The sequence below is a fragment of the Podarcis vaucheri genome (assembly GCF_965113315.1).
Source record: "Podarcis vaucheri genome assembly, chromosome: 7".
NCBI lineage: Eukaryota > Metazoa > Chordata > Lepidosauria > Squamata > Lacertidae > Podarcis > Podarcis vaucheri.
In genome coordinates, this window is record NC_138765.1 from 18,096,269 (window position 1) to 18,114,132 (window position 17,864).

Below are 17,864 nucleotides of genomic sequence, written 5' to 3' on the forward strand. Positions count from 1 at the left end.
TCTCTGCAATCCGCTTGAGGTTTGATTAGAATCAAGTGGGGATAAGTTTTCATGAAATAAACTAATTGATTAAATTAATCTCCTTGCCGCTGCCAGGACGTTTGTGTTATAATCAACACTGCTTTCACATGGTCCCTCTAATTATTTTAGAAATGTCCAGGAAAATCCGGATGTACAGCAGCCCATGTTGGTAGTGTAGCTTTTTGGGGGGAGAAAAAACCATACACTTTTGTGTTTGGATTTTCTCCTTTTAAAATATGGCCAAACTGACTAATCAGCTTTCAGTTTTCCATGAAAGTCTCATAGACTAATTGGTTAAGTTAATCTCCTGACCACCCTTACTAATCAGCTTTCAGTTTTCCACAAAAGTCTCATAAATGAGAAATATGGTGAATTAACTTGACCCCCCCTCCTTTTTTGGCAATCACTCGTAGCTGAGTAAGGTAGTCTTCCATAAACATGGTTTTAACAGTGAGTTCGTAAATGACCGTGGAGGCCACTTCTGGATCCACACATCCTTCCACAGTGGGGACATTGGTTTCCGGGCGGGTGTTGATCACAGTGTGGATTTGCCAAGTGTGTCTGCCTCTTAGCACGTTTCTCCCTTGTGTTCTGAGTTCGAGTGTCTTCAAAGCCCATGGCACCTTTGGTAAAGGCTGTTCTCCAACTGGAGTGCTCGCAGGCCAGTGTTTCCCAGTTGTCAGTGTTTATACTACATTTTTTTAGATTTGCCTTGAAACGACATGTCATCAACATGATAATAATGCTTGGGGGCTGTTTATAGTGGGCCATCCAGATACCATTCCACTCTACTAACTGCTACACTTTCCCAATGTCACTCGGTTATAATTGCCATCTGGAAGGTCACTCTTGCTCTGTAGTGTGACAAAAGTGGGCAGCACACACACCCATCAACATTTGTGTTACGAAAAAGTTGCAGGACTTTAGCAGGAAACTATGGAGTCTGTGCCTATTGCAAATGAAGCAGAATGACCATCTCAAAACATTTCCAGATGGAAAGGGTATTGAAAGTGGGATCACATATAATCACCCCGATATGAGCTCAGATATGAATGCTCAATAAAAAGGACATCTGGAAGTTCCCTGCAGCCTTCCTCAAACTGATGCCTTCCAGATGTTTTGGACTTCATTGGACATGCTGGCTAGAGCTGATGGAAGTTGTAGTTCAAAACCTCTGAAACATTACTTGCTTTGGGAAGGCTGAGGTGAAATACTACTATACCGTGGGATTAGGACAGAACTAAACCACCCATGTAGGGACGCGGGTGGCGCTGTGGGTTAAACCACAGAGCCTAGGACTTGTCGATCAGAAGGTCAGTGGTTCAAATCCCCGTGATGGGGTGAGCTCCCGTTGCTCAATCCCTGCTCCTACCAACCTATCAGTTTGAAAACACGTCGAAGTGCAAGTAGCGGGAAGGTAAACAGCATTTCCGTGTGCTGCTCTGGTTCGCCAGAAGCGGCTTAGTCATGCTGGACACATGACTTGGAAGCTGTGCACCGGCTCCCTCAGCCAATAAAGCAAGATGAGCGCTGCAACCCCAGAGTCAGTCACGACTGGACTTAATGGTCAGGGGTCCCTTTACCTTTACGTTTTTAAACCACCCCACCCACAATTTACCACTCAATTTGTGGTTGACAATGGGAGGTGTAGACCATTTGTTTAATTGTGGTGGGTCAAAATGATGCAACCTGTTTGAGTGAAATTCATTTTGGTCTGGATAGATCAGGCCCATAGATCAATGTTAGTGCTACCCCCAGCATGATGAAATTTGAAGGAGTGGCTGCTTGAGCAGGGGGCTCCACAAAGCCACCCAACCTCTATTTTATCTTCAGGAAGGATTGTTCCATGTTCTGTCACCGGGTGTTGCCATTTTCTTGGTCTAATCCAACAGGGCCAGCTCTACTATTAGCCAGTGTGAAGCAGCTGCCTCAGGTAGCAGGTGCTGAGATTGTGCGCATTGGAGGAAGCTCAGTGGTGGCGGCTATCTCTAACCATTGCCCTTGAGGATCCCTGCTACCCACTCTCCTCTTTTAAGATGCCATGAGACCCTTTGCATACCCTCCAAATTTATCCAGTGAAAACAGGGACGTCCCATTCCATAATGATAATTTTACTATTTTCAGCCCCACACATTTTACTGGGTTGCCCCAGCCACTCTGGGCAGCTACCAACAAATATAAAATAATAATAAAACATTAAACATTTTAAAATAACTTCCCCATATAAGATTGCCTTCAGGCAGCTTAGGGATCAGATAACTCCAGACCCTCCAACATTTCTCCAATGAAAATAGGGACATCCTAAGGAAAAGTGGGACGTTCCAGGATCAAATCAGAAACCAGGACGGCTTCTCTAAATCAGGGATGTCCTTGGAAAATAGGAACACTTGGAGGGTCTGCCTTTGCTGTTTTTGCTTCAACAAACTGACATGGCTAACCCTTTGGAAACAGTCTGCCTAAGTCCCCCAAGGCCATTTCCCTCATGTGAGGAGAGGACAGGGCTCCATTGCCAGTGTTCTAAAGTCATTCCATGGCTGATCCAGTTGCTTTCTGCTCCTGGAATGGAGGGAGGGGCGGCAGCCATCTTGTCCACCTCAGGCAACAAAACGTCTTGGGTTGATTCTTCCTCAGAGAATAGATGCCGGGGATTATGAATGTGGGGGAGACAGGGGGCCTGGAGGCTGACCCAGGAAAGGGAGCCACTGGTTAATGGAGCTGGGAGCCACCCGGCAGGCAGCAGCCACACCAGGCAGAGGAGGAAGAAGAGTTAGGGCAGAATGAGGTGGAGGAAGAAGGGATGGGCCAGTTGACTCCCCGCCTTCCCCTGCTCCGCCATCTCCTAGAACCAGGAGCGGCTTGAAGAGGAATGAGCAGCAGCGGCTTCCATGCAGAAGTCGCCCTGTGGGAGCCGCTGTCGGCGTTTGTCTTGCCAATAAAATGTGAACTACCAGCCATGCATCTTCCTGAGCTGCTGCAGTGGGCCATGACCGTTATATTTCAGTGTGTTTTAACCAAAAAAGCAAAACCGCACATCCAAAACCCAAGTGCACAAAATCCCTCATAGCCCAAATAGTCTGTAGGCTCTACTATCCTCAGACTGAACGAAGAAGCGAGACTCATGTTTTAAAGAATGCCATAACAAAAAGTTCAAAATGGCTGCAAGTCCTTAACTTTATTAATTTCCAACTTTTAACTAAAATAATTTCTAGCCTCTGGTTCAGGCAACTCTCTCCGGCCACCTAACCCAGAATGTCTCCCTTTGAGAGATGACCCTCAAACCAAGGCAGAAAAGAGGAGCTGCTGCATTAGTGTGAGCAAAGCATTTTGAAATTAAAAGGGGGAGAGGAGAGTGGGAAGTGACACTTTTGCTTTGTTCAGGGGGGAAATGTAAGCTTGGTTTCTACGAAGCAGAAATCCATTTTCTCATCTCAGTTCCCTTTACAATGAAATTAGCTCCCCTTCATATCAACAAAGAAAATTCAGTGTTCAAGGATGAGTCTTCAGGCACATAGCAAATGCATTTCCTTTACTTGGTAGAACTTAATTGAGCACTACAGAAAATAAGATAAATGAGTTTAATAACATAAAAACAGTATATATAATATGTTAGCATTACAAATCTGAAATATTGTTAAGGCTGAGAAACCTTGACTAAACCTTAACTAAATCATAATTTTCTGAATCAGCAAGGCTAGAATTGGGCAGGAATAAAATATTACATAAGCCAAATGAGAGAGTAACACGCTCCAAGGAAGGGATATGTATTCCCAAATTCTCCTTTGAAGGAGGTTTTTTCCCCTACGCTTTCTCAATTATCGAAGAAAAGCAAGATTGCATTCCACAAAATCTGCAACTTCATTATTATTATTATTCTAAGTTGAATTTATATACCGCCCTATACCCAGAGATCTCAGGGCAGGTCATGGAAAACTTCCTGAAAGTAAAAAACTATATGCCCAAAATACCTACACTTAAACTTCTACAGTTATTTTGATTATTGCTTATAATCTAACAAAATAATTTTAGCAATATCTAATAAAACTACATCAAACTTAAACACATCTCTTTCTTAAAGGCCTATCTGGGTAAAGGTTACATGGAGAGGTTTTGATAGCATGTTACATCAATATGACAAATGTGTCTAGTTTACTTCTGAGCATATTTAAAAAGTATCAATTAAAAATAGCATTCACTGTGGATACAACATGTTTAATGAATCTCTAAGGGTGCATTGATTAAAACCGGCCAATTCAATTCACAAGAGTATTGGGTTCCATACAGCAAATGGGGAGCAGTGGTGTACCTGTCTGGCACGTTTGTCTCCAAAAGACTTTACAAAAATTGGAAGATGCTTTTTATCCCTATTTTTAAAAGCTTGATTGTGTCATAATGCGGTAAGGTAAATCAGCTATAGGGTCTGCTTCATGGTCTCTAGAACCAGCCAAAATGGGTATGAAAAGGGGTGCCAAAGTGGGAATGTTTGCCACAGCAGCAGCAGAAGCAGCAGCAGCAACTCCTACTTTCCCCACCTTGGGCTGCATCATGTCTTGTGCCAGTTCTGCTTGGCCCTGAGATGCTCTGCCTCACACTCTTCCAGTCCTAGGACTTTCTTCACTCTTTCAGCATCCTCAGACAGATTATCCAGGAAGCTCCGTAGCATCCAATAAGTGGTGGCAAAAGACACCCCTGCACTTGCCAAGCTACTAACTGGTGAAACTGGGAGGAAACATTGTAAAGTATGGGATATTGTCTTCACAACAAGATCCTGGGTGATTTCTTTCCCCTGAGGAGACTTAATCACGGCCTTCAGTTCTTCAACAGGCTTCCTGGCCAATCTGGCCAGCCTAGCTAAGGAGCCATCATCCAGCTCAAATCTCTTGTAGAAGACAACCATGGACCCACACAAGAGGACAACATCACAAGCCAGAGGAAGGCCTGGAAGGGGAATAGCACTGGTGCCAGCAGACAGCAGGGATATTTTCCATATGTGACTCTTCAGTGCAGATTTCTTCTTTTCTATGACCTCAGAGGAAAAGTTGGGGAGGCTGAGCAGGAATGCAATTCTCTTCAGGCTGGGCAGATCTTTCTCCAAGATCTCCACCAGTCGGGGGAAGTCATACTTGGCAAGGTCCCAGGAAGAGATCAGAAAGCTCTGGTGACTGGAGTCCTTGAAGTTTAGCAAGTTCTTATTGCACTCATCCCTGATCGTTTGAATGGCTTTATCTTCACTGAAGGTTTTAGGATAATCCCTTTTCGCGCTGGACATATCTATATCCATTTTGGAGCGTACAAAATAAAACAACTTATTCATCCGTTGGATCTCCTGAGCTAGCTTAGTGTGGTAATCTTGGAACCTTGTGGAACCTACAATGATGAAGAAGTCATATCTGGGGAAATCCACCTTCTTAAGGTAACTCTCTGGTGAAAAACCTGGGGATCCAATTCCTGGCAAGTCCCAAAATTTCACTTTGGGATAGTCGGGATGCGAATAAGCATTTGGATTCAGTGTGGTTTCTGTTACTCCTACAGGGGCGGCACCATCATCTTCTGCCTTCAGGCCTCGGAGAGCATTGATGAGGGTTGATTTCCCAGAGCCCACCTCTCCAGTGATGGCAATGTGAAGCTCAGTGTTTTCCAACTCCTCCAGCTCCTTTTTGACTTCTGAAGCTGCTTCCTTCATTCCACCATCACTGAAAGTCTTCTCATATATCTTGATTACTTCATTGAAATATGTGGCAGGGTCTGATTTTATGTCTACATTTTTTTGAAGAGACTTGATAAACTCAACGAATGCTAAGAATTTCTTTTTATTTGACAGCATCCTAGAAAGAAAAAGGGAGAATTCAGAAAGACTTTGGCAATACTAGTGGTCCACCCAGCTGGGAAATTCAGTGATGATTTACACTCAAGTGAAATATGAATATCCCCCCCCCCCAAAAAAAAAACCCCACCACATTCAGATCTTGACATTGTGGGCTCTTCTACATGGAACTTCCATTTATGCTCACTGCTGCTCTTGCATATATGCTTTTTTCAGTGTCTATAGAACATCATCATCAAAATGCCATTTCACATTCTGTTCCCACTTTTAATCCAGATTTTCCATTTCCCTGGGTGTTTTGTTTTGTTTGTTTGCTGTTTACTTCTTGGGGTTTGCATGGAAACTGTGAATCCAGATTAAATGGGAAAATAACAATGGGTGGCATTTTGATGAGAACATTCTCATGTAGACACTCAAAAACTCCCATATATGAGCAGCAAGAAATCCTCAACAAACTGTGGTGTGGAAGCTTCCATTCATGCTCTGGTAGGAGCATTGGTTTTGATTGGCTGGTGTGCCTGCACCATGCTGGACTCCCCACCACTTTTCACCACCCCTCCTCCCTGGTAAGAGACAGGGACACACCAATTGGTAAATGAACCGTGTGACTTCAACGCACGGAATGAGGCACCTCTGCTCTGTTCAGATTTTTCTTAAAAACAAGTATTTCCCTTGATCCAATTCACTGTGGTTACTGCACCCACACTTGAAAGGGTTTGCCATAAGGCATATCAGAGCCCGGAATTTCACAAAAAACAGATATATGCAGACACTTTCACACATTACAACTTCCATTACACCTAGAGTTCTGCAGCAGTGCCTCAACTGTATTTGGTAGAGGCAGTCAGGAAGGTGATGGGTATGGTGTATTTAGTGAAAAATGAAGATTTGCCTCTCACTCTCATGTCATTGTATATATATATATATATATAAAACATTTGATTTGGTGGATTGGAATTATTTGAAAAAGATATTGCAAAAATATAAATTTGGACTGAAATTTCAACAGGTGGTTGAGGCAATATATACGGAGTCCAAAGCAATGGGAGGAATTGATGGCTCGGCGGGGGGGGGGTACACCCAAGTGCTAACTGGTACAAAGCAAGGATGTCCACTTTATCCCCTGCTCTTTATTTTAGCATTGGAACCATTAGCAATCAAATTGAAAAAGAATAATGAGATTAAAGGATTTGAAATCCCAGGGAAAGGAAGGGCAGAGGGGGAGTTATTGACAATGTATGCGGATGACATGATGGTGACGGTTAGGGACCTGGGGGCCGCAGTGGTGCCAATAAAAATCATTTTGAAAGTATCAGAGTTAAAAGTTAATTTTAATACATCATCAATGATGTGTTTAAATGTGAAACTTAAAATTCAACTAGAAGCCTCTAAATTACTGGGTATTCCTATAGCAAATAAGATGGTAAAATATTTAGGGGTAAGAATAACTAAAAATTTGAAGAAAATATTTAAATATAATTATAAAAAAACTTGGAGCAGTATTCAGTCGAAGTTGAAAATATGGGGGGAAAGGGAGGAATCAATTAGTATAAGAATTGCATTAGTTAAAATGTTTTTGTTACCCGGATTAACGTATCTTTTTTATGTATTACCCTGGCACATACCAGAATGGATATTGAAAGGGTGGCAAGGGAAAATCAATAGGTTTGTTTTTGCATCCAAGAAACCAAGGGCGGCAGGTAGATAGAGGTATCATAGGATCCAAGATGGAGGATGGGGGATTCCCAACATGGTTTTATATTACGAAGCCTACCAACTGAGACATCTTATGATTTGGTTGGAGAGAAAACAGGGGGAAGATTTGGGGTGTATTGAGTGGGAGAATTTGGAAGTATTAGGAGGGAAAAATAAGAATATTCAATAGGAGGAAAAGGGAAGCAGATAAAATATCAACATTTACGGGGTCCATCTGGGTATGGAAGAAGTGAAGAAGTGGCCTCTCCCCCCATTACCAAAATGTGGTATTTTGATAAAATAGCCCTGTTAAGGGAGTTCATTCCAAAGGAGGTAGGGGATAAATTAAAGGAGATCTCAATTGAGGAGATAGAGAATAGTTGGGGAATAGAAGGTACGATGGAACAGGAAAGTGGTATTTGGAATAAAATTAATCGACTACAGAAAAGACAAATTTCCTCTCTGCTAAAGGAAGAAGAAGTTAAAAAAATGTGGTAAAAGAATTATTACACCCTTCGAAGAATTAGTGTAAGGATATAGGACAGATAGGGACAAAATAGTTTCAAAATTGTTTAAGGTGTTATTAGACAAGGGGGAATCACCAAAGGAAAGTTTGACATTGGAAGTTAGACATTCAGGAACAGATTTTAGATGAAGATTGGGAAAGAATCTTTCGGCATCCACCCTTTGTTGCAACCTCTAGGATAATCCAGGAGAAATGGGTTGAGCATCAGGGTCCCTGGGAGATACAAGAATTAGGAGCCTGGGAAATGGCGTTTCCCAGAGGTCCTGGCAGTTGTTGTTTTTTAAAAAAATATTTTTAATCAACAACCAAAACACAAACAGTGAAACCCCCCCAGGCGGCTGATACATTGGGTATACATAATCAATAATAACATATTCAAATCAACCATATGTACAATTCTACATTAACACTCCTCCCTCCACAAGGTTTATTTAACTTTTAGCATTTTAATTGCTCCAAATTGTTCAAACCGACCCAAATAATTCAATATCTTCTCAAACCAATCCTCCTCTTTCTCACTGACCTTAAACCCTTTCATTCTGTGTATTTTCACAGTTAGATATTCTAAAATTATAATCAGTTTTTTCCTCCATTGGTTCACATCTGTTTCTTCTGCATTTTTCCAATAACTCGCTATAACCTGTCTGACTGCAATTACCATCAATTCTACCCATTTACATTCCTCTTTTGTTTTTGACTCGGTGCTACTCAGACTCACTCTCCATGCTGCAACCCTCCCTCTACAAGAAACCTTTTAGGGAATTAACATCTGTTGGAGTGGTATTGCTGTGAGCCCTTCCAACTTGTGCTAAGGTGGTGTGTGAGTGTGCACACTCAACACACAAATACAGCACCATATATCAAAAAAAGACAATAGTTTCCAGTGACCCTCATCCAAGCAAAGTGTTGGCACCCCTGAAGTCTTTCCCCACACAGAGTCACACACTGTGTGTGCATGCATTGGGGTGATGAGAGTGCAGCAGTTAATGTGGATAACAGCCAGTTATTGTTCACTTCAATGGAGGCCAAAGCTGTGAAAAAGCTTAATATGGAATCTAAATGGCCGAGATATTCGGAAATTTTGGAACAAGAAGGGGACAGGTTGAAATTGCAGAGTTATGAGAAACTTAAAGATAAGGTGCAGGATTGGTTACATTACTTTCAAATAAGAGAGGCCTATAACTTGGACAGGAAAAATGGTTTCCAGGTGGAAAAATCAAAGTTGGAAACAGAATTGTTAGAACCCAAAGCTAAGATATTGTCGAGAATGTATGATTTGCTGTTGAAATGGAACACGGAGGAGGAAACGGTTAAATCGGCTATGATAAAATGGGCACAAGACATTGGTCATAATATTATGTTTGCTGACTGGGAACGGTTGTGGACCACCGGTATGAAATTCACGGCATGTAATGCCTTAAGCTTGCAAAAATCTATCATTTGCCTGATAATAAATGTTGGAAATGTAAAGAAACTGAAGGAACATTCTTTCACCTTTGGTGGACGTGCCCAAGGATTAAGGCGTTCTGGGAAATTATCTATAATGAACTGAAAAAAGTATTTAAGTATACTTTCCTGAAGAAACCAGAGGCCTTTCTCCTGGGCATAGTCGGCCAATTGGTGCCAAAGAAGGATAGAACTTTTTTCATGTATGCCACAGCAGCAGCAGCAATAATACTTATCGCAAAGCATTGGAAGACGCAAGATTTACCCACCTTGGAAGAATGGCAGATGCAAGTGATAGACTATATGGAACTGGCAGAGATGACCGGCAGAATCCGAGATCAAGGAGAGGAGCAGATGGAAGAGGATTGGAAGAAGTTTAAAGCTTACCTACAAAAATATTGTAAAATTTATGAATGTTGAAGGCTCTGAAAATGAAATGAAGGGGTTCTAGCGATTAAGATAAATAAGATTATAAAGGGATGGATAAAGGTCTAAAATAAATATTAAATGATCTTGCTGAATTAACTTTTAAAGTAGAATACAAGAAGGGAAGGCGGGTGGAAGCAAAGAGAATAAGGTTTTGAAAGTTATTAATATAAAAGAGTGTTCTTTTTATGCTAAATTTTTCTTTTGTATTTTTCTTCTTTTTTCTGTTTCTTTGTTGGAATTTTTGATGTTTGTTGTTTGTTTTTTCTTACTTTTGTTGTTTTTGTGGATTTTAATTTTTTTGGAAAATTTTAATAAAATATTATTATTTTTAAAAAAAGAAACCCAGAACAGATTAAGTTCAAGAACCAAGGTTCCACTCACTGTATATTTGATTGTTGTCCTTTCAAGCAACCGTGAGAAACCGTGGGAAAGTGAGCAAAGAAAGAAAGAGTCAGAATTAATTAGGGTGGCTCCTTTTAGGCAGCATAGAAATATTTTTACAATCAGCAAATTAAAATTGGCAGCCTGTCGCTCTTTGGAAAAACAGCAACTCCCTTAAAGTGACAAGTTGGACAGCTGTTTGAGAGGATTGCTTTCTCTAGCATCTAGAAAACTACCATACAAGGTACATGGCACGCTTTGAAATAATTTTTTTACAATGACAGTGAAAGCAGGCTTCGCTTCCCTCTGCCTTCCGAACTATGAATAACAGCCAACAAGGAAGTGGGGCAGAGTGGTTTCACAGTGAACTGAGTTCTGTTCTGAGAATACGAGCCTGGCCTGGGTGGGCCATTGGCCTGATCCAGCAAAACTCTTCTGTTCTGACATTTACATGGGTCTGAAGAACAACAACAATGCGACAAAGCAACTTGAAATGTGATGTGGTTCTGACTGGGACCTTTCAGAAGTCAAGATCCAAGTCTGGGGAAGGGGCTATGTGTGGAACTTCATGGGGATGAGGAGGGAGATGTATTAAGCCAGGCATCCCCAACCTTTGGCCCTCCAGATGTTTTGGACTACAATTCCGATCATCCCCGATCACTATTCCTGTTAACTTGGGATCATGGGAGTTGTAGGCCAAAATATTTGGAGGGCCAAAGGTTGGGGATGCCTGCATTTAGCCAATATATTATGATCCACAGACAATACACTGGTGCAGCAATGTAGTTAGGACAAAATGTCATGTTGCTGATAGTTCCTGGCTGCTTGACAGCACACAGCTCTGCTCAAATGGCTGATTTCTGAGAAAGAGAAACCTGAACTGGGTGGCTCTGTTTCCTCTTCATTGTAAACCATTTGGAGAACAAAAACAAACAGAAATCTCCCCAGCCAGACTAGCAGAAGCTAAGCACGCACAGGAAACCTTCCCCAGCACTCAAGAGACTAGTTTGGTGCGGCCATTTCTGTCCAAAGCAGTGAACCAGCTGTAGGTGGAAAAATCTGAGAGTTTGTGACAATGACTTTACAAAAATTGTTGCTTTTTTAAAAAGCTTGATTGTGTCGTATTGCAGTAAGGCAAATCACCTATAGGGTCTGCTTCATTGTCTCTAGAACCAGCAAAAAGGGGTAAGAAAAGGGGTGCCAACGTGGGAATACTTGCCATAGCAGCAGCAGCTCCTATTACCCCACCTTGGGTTGCATCATGTCTTGTGCAAGTTCTACTTGGCCCTGAGATGCTCTGCCTCACACTCTTCCAGTCCTAGGGCTTTCTTTCGAACCCTATCAGCATCCTCAGCTAGATTATTCAAGAAGCTTGACAGCATCCCATAAGTGGTGGCAAAAGACCCCCCTGCCGTGTCTCAGTTCCCCAAAGGACCACAGACCCTGGGTGCATGCCAGGAAGCCCACAGCCTCTTGCCACTGCTCGGCAGAGAGAGGGGGAAGTTTTCTAACTTTGCTTCAGAAGCATACCATCTGCACCCCTCAGACTGCTTTTGTCCACCGGCCTAGTCTTATGAGGCTCACAATGTACCTTTCCACTGATCAGCCATGTTGGAGGTGGGAGAAAGGAAGGTTCCAGATAGTTTGCCTAGTTTCATGGGCAAAGGCGGATGGATGGTGTGGGGGGCTTCAGATAACTGTTAACCTCTTGCTGTCTAGCCTCCTTTTAAACACTCTCAGATACTCCCCAGTCAACTCAACAGGACAGAAAGGGTTTGCAGGCAGAGGACAGTTTGAAACTTTCCCTCTCCATCCCATGATTCTGATGAAAATCCCTCTCCCCCCAATGCTGCTGTTAAGCTTAGGGGAGAAGCTCAAGGGCAGCAGGAGATCTAACATCATTGGGATCACAAGCCTGCCAGCTGAGCAAGGGGAAAGCAGGCTGGGAGGGAAAGACTTTGAAGAACCTCTGTTAAGACTTACTTGCTCCTTGAGATCCTTGACAAACAGTTGTTTGAGGATAGGGTAGTTTGTCTTCTCACTTCAGCTGCTCACACGCTCTCCTGTCCTCTCTGGACTCTGTGGCAGAAGAGCTAGAAGATCTCAACAGACTGATGCTCTCATTCTTGTGAGTTGATGAGAGCAACAGGAAATCTGTGGTCTGCCCTCAGCTAGGCGTTGAGCATAACAAACAGGTGCAGAAGAGGCTGTGGTTGCTCGCTGCCTGGACCCCCTCCCTCCTGTTTGGAATTTTCACATCAAAATTCCCAGCTGCAGTCTGCTAGGTTACAGAATTCCCTTTTCTAAGACTTGGCAGCTGCTAGCTAAGAAGGTGAGAATAGGTGGCTTGTGTTGCCTAAGGACTAATTGAGCAGAGGCCAAGTAGGGATGCATCATGGCTGAACTCATGTTGTTGCAGGAGAACCTGAGCTCTCACTTAAGTTCCTCCAAAGAGTCACACACATGAGGCGTTTGGTGAAGAAGAAGTTCGTTTATTTGCTCTGTACAGAAGTATGGTCCAGGGGCATTGCACCCAAAGGCTGGACCTGAGCCTTGGCAAGCCCCCTCTGTTATACCCCTCTCCCCTACCATAACCTTTCCTGACCAATTACACTTATTCCCTTATATAGTGGTGTTCTGCAGCTTGCATCATCTCTTATTTGATTGTATACTTTTTGCCATAAAGCCAGCCATGCGCACGTCTACCTCGTGTCACATGAGCTTTTACTTACTGCTGCTGACACAGTCTCTGACTACCTATGACCACCCTTTCCAGGCCTGAGGCTCACCACAACGTCAAGTGAGTCTGTGCCCTAGGTCCAGGTTCCAATTCCATGTTTGCCTCATTGCTACTTGGTAGAAAGCTCAGGAGAATTTTAGCACAGTGCATTTCCTTCAGATGACAGACCAACGGAGGCTCATTGCCTCGTTGTCATTCTCTGTTTGCCACACGTACAATAGTGGTGTAACTGTGTAAGATCAGAGAGGATGGGGTGGTCTCATACTGATACATGGTTTTAGATGAGGCCTACTAAAATGCCATGTGGGGAGAGGGTGAGAATGTGGCCATGGTAGATGGGTAAAGATCTTGGAGCAGAAACTGCATCCTGTTTACAAGTTTTCCTCTCCCCATGCCTGCCCAGCAACACAGTTCTGCTCGAACTGATCAAAGATCAAAACCAGTGATACACGGTCAACACTGCTGATCTTCAGTGCACGGATAACAACAAGGCACAGCCTATCTGTGAGTTTATGGAACTTGACAGTGAAACCTGACAGGTCTGAGCATGTGAACCAATATAACATCCCTTATGATGCTTTTCCATTCTCAGCATTTTCTGCAATGCAAATGGGTCACGTGATCAATGATGTGCAGGAGGCCCTCAGTAGACAAGTTAGTGCTGAAAGGGCTTCCTAAGCAGAACAAAGTATCTCTGCACATGCTAATAAAATCCTTTCACTGCCAACCCCCCCCCCAATCTTTTTAATGCAAATAACAGGAGAGGGTTGGAAGAAAGAACTTGATGCACTTCATATAGGAGGCAGAACCTTGTTGTCATTGCATTCTTATATTAATAAGTCTGTGCCCAGTGCGCATCTGATGTACAGCAGATGCATGTCTGGTTGTGCAACCAGGGGCACCACGTGCCCTGATCAGCCGAATTCTCCTCATAGCACTGCTCTGTTCCCCCAACTTGCCATTTACACCCCAGCCTAAGGATTTTATCCAACATTACTCATGCTCAGAGCACACCAATGAATGCACCTTATTAACTAGAAGGTTTTTTAAAAAAAAATCTAGGAAATTTCTATGGTTCTTTGCAAATATTCTATTCTATGCTGCAATAGTAGGAAGGCTGGGCTCTGCGTAGTCCTCTTTCATCAATGCCACGCTGCTTAAGTGCAGACAACTCAGGTGCTGCTGAGACTGGCACAGAGGCAACAACAGCAGAGGTGAAGGATTACTTCCATGGGATGCTTCCACAGGTGATCCTTTGGGACTTTCCAGAAAAAGCAAAATCCCCGCTAGCAAACGGGCTGCTTGGAGCTCCCTCTGGCCAGGAATGCAGCTTCGGCTATTTGTTGCGATCTTATCTCATCCTCGCTGGTTACCTTCACTTTCTTTTTTGCTTTTAGTAGTGTTAGATTGGGAGGGAGAGAGGGTATAAAAGAGAGGCACACAATGAGAGAAGGTGGGAGAAAAGCGCGAGAAACCTCGAAGCAAAACCCCCAAGAAGACGACTGAGCTTGGCTGCAAAAAATCGATCCGGCAGGAGGTAAGGAGTTGAACTTTTTTCCTCGATCTCGAATGATTTCCGTTTCTTTTTGAGCTTCTTTGCGTTAAAGGAGACTCTGAGCTCCTTGCTTGGTGGGGGTGGCAGAAACAATTGCTGTTGTTGTTTACCTTTTACCTTTTTATTGTTATTTTTCACCTTTTTATTGTTATTATGTTAACCATTACATTATAGCTATTGTGATATCATATCATTAACAATAATATTATTATTAACAATGATTGTTCGAGAAGGCTGCCCTTCTTCCCCGCGGCAAACGGAATAAATAACATTCCATCACCAGGGAGCAAGCAGAGCTCGTGCTACTATAAGGGTGTCCCGTCCCCCCACGAGTTCAATAAAAGGCGTCTATCAGCATTGCAATGCAGTTCATGACCCCACCCTCTTTGTCAGAGCGGGGAACGGGGTGCAGAAGAGAGGAATACAGCAACTTCTATTCTCTAAACAATGCCCTGAGTGCTGAAGAGGCAGAGACCATCTGGCCTGCCCCTTAGTGCAGAAGCAAAGCATAAGAGTGTTAAGTAACTGCCCTGAAGCCAATGCCACCCTTTCGCGTGTTAATTCAATATATCCCTCTGCAGACCCCCCCCCCCAGGAACACGGCTGCGTCCCAGCACTTGCTGGTGTGTAAAAACGGTATCTGCGCCACTTCTGATTAGAAAAACTGCATGGTAAGGGTTCGGGGCAGGGCAGAAGGTGCTGGAGGTTCTCTTGGTTCTGGGTTGGTGCTGCCTGATGAGCCTGGATAGCTCAGTTGGTTAGACCGTGGTGCTGATAACACCAAGGCTGCAGGTTCGATCCCTGTATGGACCAGCTGCATATTCCTGCATTGCAGGGGGTTGGACTAGATGACCCTCAGGGTCCCTTCCAACTCTACAGTTCTGTGATTCTGCAACTTCCTCATAGCTCTTTTTCCCTATAGCTGTATTTCATTTATTTATTCAGAGTAGACCTATTCAAATTAATGGATCTTAGGCATGGTTATTAATTTCACTGAGTCATCGCTGAGTAAAGGTTAGTTGACAAGAACCCAATGTGGATATTTCCCCCAGTATTGAGTATTGCCCTTTAAGAATATTTCTGGGCTCTTTCTGCATCACTTATTTCGACCCTCTGGCTCCTTTTTTTCACCTCCCCCTTGATGACATTTTTAAAAACATTCTTCTTTTTACTGGTGACTTTTGCAAAAGTGGCAGGGCAAGACTTGGCCAGAATATACTAGGGATATGTGGGGAGTAAATGCTTCCTTTAGACACATCTCTAGAGGAATGAATAATTTGAGTTCAAAAAAGATCCACATCCCACATAAACATGTTTTAAGGGTTATGTGTGAATGCATGCATGTAGAGATTTCTGTGAGATTGACAACAGGCACAATTCTTCACTTTATTGAAATACTACCAACTGCTGTTCAAACAATCCATGGTCTTAGAGTTATGTCCTATGTAAATTGATTCCCCCCCCCCATAAACCATGGATTGTAAATATGTCCATAAAAGTGTGTTGAAGGCTATCATTTAACTATTGTAGTTTTCCTCTCTTTCACAGATAAACTGAGCCACAAGGAATCACTGTCATGGATCCTGCCTTAACAAAAGAAACCTTTAAAAAAGACCTTGCTGAAGTGAAGTTTGCTTTGGAGAAAAAACCATTTGAAACTGTTTCAGGTGAAGTTAAAGAGCAGTCAAATTTATTAAATAACATCACGTTGGAAATTGCCATCACAGGAAGATCTGGTGTCGGGAAATCATCTTTTGTCAATGCCCTGCAAGGAATGAAAGACCATGGAAAGGGTGCAGCTCCGACAGGGGTGACAGAAACAACAATGGTGCCACAAGAATATACACACCCTGCATTCCCCAAAGTCAAAATATGGGATCTACCAGGAATTGGAACAAATAATTTTAGTGCAAAGAAATACCTAGAGAAGGTCAATTTCAGCAAGTATGATTTTTTCATCATCATCGCCTCAGGGCGCTTCACTGAGGATGACACCAACTTGGCTCTTGAGATCCGTAAAAATAAGAAGAAATTCTACTATGTGCGTAGCAAAGTGGATGTCGATATAGATAACTACAGGCGGTCAAAACGCATCAATGTGGACGACACCCATGAGATGATGCAAGCTGAGAAGACGACTCTTGACATTATACGGAAAGATAGCTATGATAATTTGAAGGCATTAGGTGAGTCTTCTCCAAGGGTCTTTCTGATGTCAAGGTGGGATTTGAGCAAGTATGATTTCCCCCTGCTTCAAGACACCATTGAAAAGGAACAGGATGAAATCAAGAGAGATGTTTTAATTATGTCTCTACCAATTTTAACAAAAGATAGCATTACAAAGAAAAAGGCTGCTATGGAGAGCCTGATATGGAAAAATGCCATGGTGAGTTGTACTGTTGGGTTGATTCCTCTCCCATTCCTCTCACTTGGTTGTGACATTGCCATTGTGGTATCGACAATGATACATGCCTGCAAAGTTTTTGGCTTGGATGAAGATTCCCTCAATATACTAGCAAATCGTGTGGGGAAACCCGTTGAGGAGTTGAAATCTGTTATTGAACATACCCCAAGCACCCGTATGATCACAACAGAATTTGCCATGGATATCTTGAAGAGGTCAGCAATTTGGGGAGCAATCACAGTGGTAGAGCTGGTTGTGGGTTTCATACCTGTGTTGGGGTCTCTCTATGGTGGGGGCAGTTCTTTTGCTACCACATTCTACTTGCTGAAGAATTTCTTGGAAAACGCTGTGAAAGATGCAGAGGAAGTTCAGGCAAAGGCTGCTGAGCCCAAGAGACGCAAGTAAACAGCCAATACATCTACCTGGGAAGAGACATCCAGGTACAACATGCATTATCTCACTTTTCTACCACAGCATCAACCAATTGCTTTCTTCACAAGTTTGTCTTCTGGTCTTGCAAGATGGCATCCTAGCATGCTCCCTTTATTACTCTTCAGCTCAGCACTTGTAGGGTTGCCATATTTCAAAAAGTGAAAATCCGGACACAAAAGTTGTTGAGCTTTTCGCTTATTTGGGGGGGGGGGGAGTTATAGAAAGGGACGCAGGTGGCGCTGTGGGTTAAACCACAGAGCCTAGGACTTGCCGATCAGAAGGTCGGCGGTTCGAATCCCTGTGATGGGGTGAGCTCCCGTTGCTCGGTCCCTGCTCCTGCCAACCTAGCAGTTTGAAAGCACCTCAAAGTGCAAGTAGATAAATAGGAACCGCTCCAGCGGGAAGGTAAACAGC

General features: G+C 43.1%; 3 protein-coding genes and 1 pseudogene across 6 annotated transcripts in view; 3 read left to right on the forward strand and 1 right to left on the reverse strand.

The window, feature by feature from the left end:
• The window catches only part of LOC309537188 (interferon-inducible GTPase 5-like), an 84,043-nt gene that overhangs the window by 62,781 nt on the left and 3,398 nt on the right, over positions 1 to 17,864 (forward strand). The gene's annotated exons all lie outside the window — the stretch shown is intronic.
• Positions 1 to 17,864, forward strand: part of LOC309537163 (interferon-inducible GTPase 5-like) — an 81,844-nt gene that overhangs the window by 49,774 nt on the left and 14,206 nt on the right. The window lies entirely within an intron of this gene.
• On the reverse strand, positions 4,210 to 5,964 carry LOC309537173 (interferon-inducible GTPase 5 pseudogene; annotated as a pseudogene). Its single transcript has one exon. The product of its transcript is annotated as an interferon-inducible GTPase 5 pseudogene (transcript).
• Positions 13,880 to 17,864, forward strand: part of LOC309537187 (interferon-inducible GTPase 5-like) — a 32,049-nt gene continuing 28,064 nt past the window's right edge. Inside the window, exons 1-2 of one of the 2 annotated variants that reach the window (XM_082231824.1) lie at positions 14,446 to 14,596; positions 16,163 to 17,664. In XM_082231824.1, coding sequence (XP_082087950.1) covers positions 16,191 to 17,423 — 1,233 coding nt within the window. In that variant the 5' untranslated portion in view covers positions 14,446 to 14,596; positions 16,163 to 16,190 and the 3' untranslated portion in view covers positions 17,424 to 17,664. Of the gene's footprint in view, positions 14,597 to 16,162; positions 17,665 to 17,864 lie in introns of those variants that run through there. The other variant, XM_082231825.1, reaches the window with a different exon arrangement.